The sequence below is a fragment of the Sinocyclocheilus rhinocerous genome, unplaced genomic scaffold (assembly GCF_001515625.1).
Source record: "Sinocyclocheilus rhinocerous isolate Xijiao unplaced genomic scaffold, SAMN03320098_v1.1 scaffold2053, whole genome shotgun sequence".
NCBI classification, from domain to species: Eukaryota; Metazoa; Chordata; class Actinopteri; order Cypriniformes; family Cyprinidae; genus Sinocyclocheilus; species Sinocyclocheilus rhinocerous.
In genome coordinates, this window is record NW_015666532.1 from 107,504 (window position 1) to 117,220 (window position 9,717).

General features: G+C 39.1%; 1 protein-coding gene across 3 annotated transcripts in view; it reads left to right on the top strand.

The window, feature by feature from the left end:
• Window positions 1-9,717, top strand: part of LOC107732513 (fibronectin type III domain-containing protein 3B-like) — a 152,846-nt gene that overhangs the window by 44,512 nt on the left and 98,617 nt on the right. For 2 of the 3 annotated variants that reach the window (XM_016543868.1, XM_016543870.1), the window contains exon 3: window positions 2,273-2,348. In XM_016543868.1, the coding sequence (XP_016399354.1) occupies window positions 2,273-2,348 (76 nt within the window). Of the gene's footprint in view, window positions 1-1,948; window positions 2,012-2,272; window positions 2,349-9,717 lie in introns of those variants that run through there. The other variant, XM_016543869.1, reaches the window with a different exon arrangement.

A 9,717-nucleotide genomic window follows, 5' to 3' on the forward strand; every position in this document is an offset into this window, starting at 1 on the left:
AAACAAAAACAGCAGACGGGCTGAATGAGACGCAAATGTCACTCTCTGATAGCAGGTGGCACTTAAACAGCAGGTATTTATATGCTGCTGCCCCTTTAAGACCGAATGCATGGATCCAATATAATGATGCACGTGCGATTTCTTTCTCCACTGTTTACATTCATTTAAGACATGAAAATACTTGCCAAGATAGTTATTTTGAGATAATTTTGCTTGTATGTGTCCGTTCAAGCGAAAGAGGAATCAATTCTGTGTTCGTGCTCTGCCTGAAACGCCGCTCTGTATGTGCGCGCGAGCACCGAACTGAATTCTTCATGCGCATGAATGGTTTAAAATGCTTGAATGTTTAAATTGGTAAGACTTAGAAACACGTCAATGATAAACTATGATCCGTTTCACCCCTACAAGCGAGTGAACAACGCAAATCAAGGAAGGGGTTTTATATCACTATTCAAGATAGCCCGTCGGGCAGGGCAGTGATACATTTTGGTAGCCCGACTGGAAAACACAATAGCCTCGGGACGTTGGGCTAGCGATTTTGCGAGCCCTGAACCCCTTCCAGTTATAGAAACTATGAACGTTGCACAAAGATTTTTTTGGAAGCTTTGAAACTAATGAAAATAAATAATCTTTTTATGAAACTATATGCAGGCATGTTTTATTTTTTAGTGTTAAAAATTTTGGCTATCAATGGAATGATTTATTGATTTAATGTTTTTCCAAGAGAAAAGATACAGCATTTATGCAAAACATATTTTTCCATATAATATTTCAGGCACTTTTGGCTTTAAAATGACAGTATTAAACCCAGTTATTCCATTTTGCTTATTGCAAATTATTTAATATAACCACGCTGACTCAATCAATGGCATGAGTTTGGGCTGGGACTATCTGACCAATGCAGGTGTTTAGCAGTGTTCGGGAAACCTGTTAGAAGACAGTCTTGTACTTGGTGTTGCTGGCGCACAAAATACACTCTTCACCTTTTAAAGTTCATTTGAAGTTCAAGACCATTTTTCTGTGGGTTGATGCTGTGCTGAAGGAAGAGTTCACACGTTGATAAGTTCCTTGAGAGTTGAAAGTGAAAAGTTGACTAGCTTTGTGGCTGCAGGTCAGCCGTTACCTTAAAATTCAACTGACATAGGATAATTCCTGATGGAAAACAACGCCAGAAACATCCATTCTGAACCAGGTCAGTATTTTGGTCAATGAGGAACATTGTAGTCATCTTACATTAGACATTCAAGGAGCGCTGCGAGCCCTCGGGCATGCTTCACATTTCCCTCGCACATCTCTCTAGATCTGCGCTATCAGAGCGGATCAGTCGGTTCTGATCTCTTCTCCAGGTGCTGCAGATACAGCTCCCCGGTCATGTTTCCTCCGGCCAGAGCGGAAAAAGAATCAGAACCTTGAGAGATAAGGAAAAGGGCGTCTACAGCAGATAGTGAAGGTTAAGTGCTTTGGATTCAGCCAAGTCCACATCCACGTTTCTCTGCATCACCGAAAAGTGTAACAGACTGAACAACCTTCCTGGTCATGACGAAGTTGTCAGTCCCCAGCATTCTCGATTAATTAATACATTCGATTGCCCACACTGTCCGATGTCAGCCTGATATGAAATCGGTACGATGCTCGCATAAGGTCGTGGAAGTGTACATTTGCATTCGTGTTGGGTGAGTCCTTTATCTGCATTAGGTATGTGCCTGGAAGAGGAGGGAGGGGAGAACACAAGGTTTTCCTCTGGAAAGCTGGCCTGACTCTTCAGTGCATGCCGCCGTTCCCATAGCAACTGCAGCAGCAGCAGCAGGCAGTGTGTGTGTGTATGTGTGTGTGGAAGCAGGAAGTAGGTGCCCAGATCTCCAGGGCTGGAGCAGGGAGATGGGAGGTCTGCCTGACACACGACCATCAGGTCTGTGAGGAAACGTAGGGCTCGTGCAACATGGCGGGCCAACTTTTTCACATCTACAGGCACGTTTGCACTCTCAACAACCTGTGCGCTGAGAACATGATGGTAAGCAGAAGATGACATGGCGACCGGACCATTTCGAGGGGCTTTCACATCTGGTTTCACAACACCTGGTTGCATCATATTTGCTTTCTTGGCAGTTGTGGTGACTATAGTTCGCTAAATGTTCCACGGCTCATTTTAAAGTTATGGATTAATGCATTTTTAGGAATTGCAACTTTTTTTCCTGTCTTGGATTGTGTTTGCGGACTAAACTTTGGCTTTGCATCAGAAGTTTCGCATGTCTGATTCCCAGTGTTTTCGCAGGTGATCTTCGTGCAAGTCAACCCTGGAGAGACCTTCACTATCAGAGCAGAGGATGGATCCCTGCAATGCATTCAAGGTATGTTGTGCTTCCTGTCTCATGCAGTTTCACTTGCAACAGGTTTGAGGTCGTTTCTGGAATTGGGATGGTGCTGTTGTTCTCTCTGTTCCTGTTTGCGTGGTGTTTTTCTAGTTAATGGGAACCATGACTGGTGTGTTATTGGATTTGGAGCTGGTGTAAACCGATGAGAGGCCGGGCGCAGGGCCACGACTGGCATGCTTCTGAGGATGTAAAAGGCAGAGTGTACAATGGCAGATTACAAAGCCTTTAACATTTAGTGTCTTTGTAGCTAATTAACGATGGACAAGATGGACTGTTTGCACAGGCTGCGGTTGAGTTCTCTGAACAGCTGCACAGATAAGGACAGCTCTCGGAGGAGAACATTAGTTTGAGAAGTTGCACAACGTTCTAGTGTGTTGCATTCTAAAAATACAAGAAGGAAATTTGCAGTAAAAATTTGTGTTAATACAAAAGACCTGAATGAATGATATGGTAGCTGGTCACAGTATTTCAGTTAGCCAGTGTTATTTAGTGCAGTGTTTTCCAAACTTTTTTGCCTTGTTATTATATATACACTACTGTTTAAAAATTTAGGGTCAGGAAGATTTTTTTAAGTAATTAATACTTTTATCCAGCAAGGATGCATTAAATTGATCAAAAGTGACAGTAAAAACATTTGTAATGTTATAATGTTCAATTTCAAATAAATGCTGTTCTTTTAAATTTATATTCATCAAAAAATTCTGAAAAACGTTGAAAATATTACAGCTTTTACAAAAATATTAAGTAACAACTGTTCAGCATCAATAATAATGAGAATTTTTTCCTTTTCCTGAGCAGCAAATTTCTGAATTTCTTGATTTCTGAAGGATAATGTGACTGAAGACTGGAGTAATGATGCTGAAAACAGTACATTTGAAAATGTATTCAAATAGAAACATGTATTTTGAATTACATAAATCAAACAGAATTTGTATGTATATAGATGTTATATGTTATATATAATTTCACCGTATTACTGTTTTTTTTCTGTATTAAGAGTGTGGAAATTTTATTGTAAACAATTTATTGTTTTTTTTTGTCAACTGTCACTTTAGAAGCTTTGTTTTATATTTATTTTATTTATGTATTAATTTTGGTAGAGTTTAAGATTCAGACATGCAGACACAATGTAGCGAGTGTGATTATTGGTTTTATACAACCGTCCTATACAATCAAGAAAATCACTAATTATTAAATTTAGACATTGGCAAGGCAGAATATTTAGACATTTATACAGGCAAAATCATAGTTGCCTTAAAAAAACATTGTTACTTAGGGTAACAGAACAGAGATTTCCCTGCTCAAAAGTGATCTTCAGGTTGTGGAGGCATAGATGGATGGAGAGCAGGCTGGATGGGCTGTGAAGGGCACACTGCTGTGATAAGAGTCAGAAACAAGGCTCTGTAGGGCTTGGCAGCAACATGTGTTGACACAAGAATAGAACAACAGGCCAAAGCACTGGCCCTGCTCGTTGACACAATGTGCCTTTGTGTGTTCGGAATCGTCAGCTTTAGGTCCTCACCTGTGATTCCCAATAGCTCTTTTTTTGTGCCTTCAATGTATTAACTTTCATCCATTGTAATCTCAACCAGATTGAGTCATGCCAAGTGTCCTTGTTGCTGCATTTTTGTCAAACCAGTTCCTCCTAAAAGAAAAGCATCAATGCTGTAATTAATGGCTGTACTTGGCTTTAACCTCTCCCTGTGTAAGGTTAAAAACAACAAGGCAGTACTTATGTCAAGCCTTTCAGGTCGTGCCATTGTGTTGAACAGAAGCACACAAGCACATCCAACGCTTAGTGAAAAGGCTCGGCTTATTGCATCACGGCATTGAAAAAAGCAAGGAAAAGCAACCCTGTGAAACAACGAGAACAAGGTGTGGCACACGGAGGAGAGGGGCATTTCAAATGCACGTGTTTACAGAAAAGGTCACTGGGTTTAATTAGAAGCGTCGACTGAAGCACAGGCTCTGAAGTAGCTGCTTTTTACAGAGAGGCTTCTTTGTCATTATGCAAACCTCAGAGCAGAAGCCTAGATTTAGGATTTTATATAAAGTAACCACTGTTTAGCCCGTGGACCGCTGGCAAAACAGAATGCACAGAGACAACTTTTTGAAAATGCTTGTGCCAAAATCACACTTGGAGTCGAAAGGTTTAATTTAAAGGGATAGTTCACCCAAAAATATCATTCTGTCATCACTTACTCACCTCTTGTCGCTCCAAACCTGTATGGATTTCTTCCGCAAAGCATAAAAGAACGGGGCAGTCATGGCCTAATGGTTAGAGAGTTGGACTTGTAACCCGAGGGTTGCTTGTTCGAGTCTCGGGTCCGGAAGGAATTGTCGGTGGGGGGAGTGAATATCCAGCGCTCTCTTCCACCCTCAATACCATGACTGAGGTGAGACCCTTGAGCAAGGCAACCGAACCCCCAACTGCTCCCCGGGCGCTGCAGCACATGGCTGCCCACTGCTCCAGGTGTGTGTTCACGGCGTGTGTGTGTGTTCACTACTGTGTGTGTGCACTTGGATGGGTTAAATGCAGAGCACTAATTCCGAGTATGGGTCACCATACTTGGCCACATGTCACTTTACACTTTTTGTGGTGAAGATTTTGAGAAATGTTTTGTTTTTGTTAATGTGGTTCAAGAAAACCATAACAACATTGGACCCCACTGACTTTCATTGTATAGACAAAAACACTTTTGTGTTGTACAGAATGATATGAGGGTGAATAAATGATGACAGAAATTATTATTTTTTTTGGGTGAACTGTCCCTTTAAAAATGAAAGTTTGTCTCCCAGGCACTTGATTTTTGACTCCAGGCCTCTGGAATTATTGAAGTAGGCTAGCGGAAAAGTGGAAAGAAGAGGCTGTTGAGTAAGAATTTTATAATTAAGGATTCTCTGCTCTTATTGGTCGCTTTCTGTCCTCCCTCATCTTCATCTTTCATTGCAAAAATAGCACTTTTTCCTGTCTTCCCACGTGGAGATCCCACTCACCTCTATTTTTGACACACTTAGATGAATGTTGTGCTGTTATTTTTAGCATCTTAAGCCTCAATTTTTTGACCCAACTCAAATCTTAACCCTTCACCTGCCAGGATCCATTGTAGGCATTGCAACAGCTAGTGTCTTCAACATTTTTGGCTGAGTGGCAGGTCATTACAGTGCTCAGAGCCCTATGTTTACTGAAGTTCCAGCCCGCTCCTATCGCTGCTAATTAGAGTGGAAGAGGTTGAACTGTAATCTTTGTCTTGTTTAAACAGGGTGAACTTTTTCTTTTTCCAGGGGACCGCTTAACAGCCCTCCGCCACAGTCCGTTCTCGGCAGTAAGGCCGCTCCGTGCTGCTTTCCCACACTTTTGCAAACGGAGGGAGGTCCTGCTGTTTGAGTTCAGCCTGTCCTGGGTTGCTCGTTGTCTGTTTTGTGTTTCTGTATGTGTCGTCCCTTTCTTTTTGTTGTTTTGCGAGGTCAAGGCAATGTGTGAAGGCGTTATCTCCAGCATTTCCCCACTGAGGAAGAGCACAGTTGTGTTTTGACTAGCCTTGCTGAGAGATGTGGTGTTTATGAAGGGCAAGTAAAGTGAGTTTTGAGGTTAACTAGGGACACTGGTTCTATTTAAATGGGCAATTCAGCCATCTGTGAGCACTTCCGGTTTGTCATTTACCTAAGGTCCTGGCATGATCAGCCAGCCACTTTCATCTCTAATGCTTTTGGACAGACATTAACCATTTTCATTTGTTTTCCTTCTCTCTTCAGTATCTGCTGATAAGGCGCCAACTGTATTTAAGAGAATTTTTTCCCGTTAAGTCATGAAAACTTGAAATGGCACTCGCAACACATTTTTACTTCTTTAATGTGACATATTTCCTAGTTGAACTGGATATTCAGTGAAAAAAATGGTGCTTGATTTCTTTCCAGTTGGACCAGATTTGCTGGTAAAAAGTAGGGGTTACAAACCAGGATGAAGGTTAGTTACTATAACAATGCCTAGTTAACTTTTTTGCTATGGGTTAACATTATCCAATAGCCAGGTGACATCATCAGAAAAGGAAAGTTGTTTCATAGGTGTAGAAAGTTATCATGTTTTGATGTTTTACAAAGACAAACATGGTTTTTATGTGAAACATTCACTAATGAATTTGCTAATAAAATGTGTATTAAAAGTAAACATATCGAATGTTTATATAATATTTTCATATATTGCTTAACAAATCCATAACCTGTTCACTAGTGCCCCCTGACTGAAATGCTGTGAGTATCTTATGATTGCTATAATGTTGAACATGGGACAACTGTAGACATTTATAATGACAGTCAAAATAAATTGGGGATGTAATGCATCTCAATAAATATGAACATAAAATCGTTAGTATACATTGATTTCGCAGTGTGTTCTTGGCAGTTTGATATGCAATTGAATTAAGATTTCACAGTTGAATAATCCTGTAAGTCCTCTTCACTCCAGCTTGATGAAATTACATGAAAAGCCCCAGTATCTGTGTCTGTACTGCGAGTATGTTTGCGTAATTAAGTGTGTTTTATTGTTTCTGCTCGGAGGAGCTACGGAGAACGGCTTCTCTGCTGTAATTACTGCTTTTGCTGAGAGCACATTATTCTCATCTGCACGCCGTAATTTAGCAATGATGCACGGCAAAAACGTTGCAGTCAGCATGCACTGAATCTGATTTTCTGCACAACGCACACCAAAAAGATTTCATTTATGCCTCGGAAAGCATATCGAAATTAAACATGCTGAATGAATTTGTCAGGAGCCCATGGGAGTCAATATTGACCAGAAAAAGAAAAACAAAAATGAGCAAGGAATACAACATGTTGTATTCTCCGACCGAAAGAGGACAAAAGTGTTCTTGTCCTTGCCATCGGACTGTATCTACATCGACTGAAGGTCATTAGCTATCTTTAGAAAAGCCCCATGAATGGCTATTGTGGCATGAAGTGAGTGACTTTCTCAGCTTACCATACTCCCACAAAGCACAGAGACAGAGGGGCAGATATTTCATGCCACAAGCTCTACCGAGTAAGAATGGACTCAAGTACTGAGGTAATAGCAATGTGCTTGGTTGATTTACAGTGTCTGTCAAGTACTTGAGGAGTAGAAATTTGCAAAATACACATCCCTGCTACATTTCGGTCTCAGCACATCTAAAGACTTACATCCCACCTGAGCAATCGCTTCTCCCACTTACTCCACTAACTGCAGTCATTTCATAACTGATTAATCATCTTTTGCATCAGGAGTCCATGTGCTTATAATTGCGTTGTGCAGAAACAAATCGGAGGGGGGCAGGCAGATACAATACTGAATCTGAACTGTAACCCTGAAGGCAGTGGTTTTACGGTGGTGAAAGTGTGTTACAGTCCCTCCTTCAGGGTTTATTTATCTATGTGCACGAAGCAGCTGGTCTTCTATTTATGTTTGGGAGCCTCGTCGCCTGAGAGACATGTCTAGCTTTAGATAATAGGTCAGCTGGAGAAGACACTCAGGTGATGTGCAGTAGTATGTGTTGAAGTATAACTTTCTATAGGAACCCAGAAGAAGAGTCCAGTATTGCCTCTGATTATTAAAAGGAATGTTCCAGGTTTAAAGCAAGGATTTGTGGCTTTATATTTGTATTTAAATATTTTCTTTTTAAATATATTTAAATATTTATAAATATATGAATATTTAAAATAGTAAATGTATTGATATTTAAATAATAATCAAATAATAATAGCACATCTAGAAAAGAACTGAGTGACAAGTTGAACCCATGAAAGACCAGTCCTTTTAAATAGGATGGAAGCATGTCAATAAGTAGTCATTTAGCAAGCACTTTTATCCAAGACATCTTATATAGTACATTTAGGTTACTAAATGGCAGATCCTTCTGGAGTTAAGTGCTTTTTGTTCAAGGGCACAATGATGACCTTGTGGGGGATCGAACCAGCAACCTTTTAGTTACCAGCCCTGGGCTTTAAGCTTTAGGCTACACCAACTCAGAAAATACAATCAACCCAGTTGTGCATATTTTGACTGGTTTAGAAAGTGCATTTAAAAACACTTGAGTTGAGAACCACCAGACCACCAGAGCTCCACCAGAGCCCAGAGTCCTGGAATGCGCACAGTTCAATAACATTTTACAATAAAGTTCTATGTTAACATTAGTTAATGCAAGTGCTTGCATGGAATTAAAATAAACAATATTTTTACAGCATTTTTTATTTAATTTGAATAATGTTAATGTAATTATTTTACAATTTGTATATATACATTTGTAACATTTTAAGTGAAATTTAAGTATAAAATGTTAATTTTAAGTATGAATTGTATCATAAATGAACATAAATAAAAGTATATTTATAAATTAGCATTAACCTAAAATAATACATGCTGTAAAAAAATATTGTTCTTTATTTAATGATGAAAAATACATGAATTAGACATTTATAAAGTGTTACCCATAATTCAATTCTAGAAAGAAAGAGCAAGAGTAATGCCTCCTGGCCTGGAAGGTGCACAAGGTCAGGTTTGTCATTTGAAGAACATGATCTCAGATCTGATTTTCTTAAATCTGTTAAAGTTCCAGAATAAACAGTGACATACTTTTGACACTTGTATTTGATATCTCCAGTTTCAAAAAAAAAAAAAAAAAAAAAATCTGGGGGCCTATAACATGATCATTTAAAAAATAGGGCACAATGTAACTTAAAAATGTTCCTTGCAGATCATTCCAGTATCATAACCAAATATTAGAGCACAGGAGTCCAAAACCAAACCCTACATGGAAACTACTAGATTTCATCAGGAAAGTATGTGCACTCCAGTGAGGTTTTAGCTGTGTGACTTGGTGTGGCACCAGGGTAGTTTGGTGTGATGTGGATCAGATTGCAAAGAGGAAGGATCTGGAAGTTCCTTTTGTGATTGTGACCTGAACTTGTAGATCCTTCAGGAAGGCCCATTTAATGAGTAGAATTGCAGAAGATTTCTTTGAGCGTGTGTAAAGAGTTGGATCAGTGTTGGGTATAATTTTATATAGTTTCATATAGTTTTAGTCGTTAGATGAAAATCTCTTTTAAATTTAATTAAGTTTAATAATGTCAAATCATCAAAAGTTCATATAATCAAGGAACTCTGAAAAAAGGTATCATGGTTTCTACAAAAATACTAAGCAGCACAACTGTTTTCAACACTGATAATGACAATGACAATAAAATGTTTCTTAAAGGGGTCATATGATTTTGCTAAAAAAGAACATTATTTTGTGTATTTGGTGTAATGAAATGTTTATACGGTTTAAGGTTCAAAAAACACATTATTTTCCACATACTGTACATTATTGTTTCT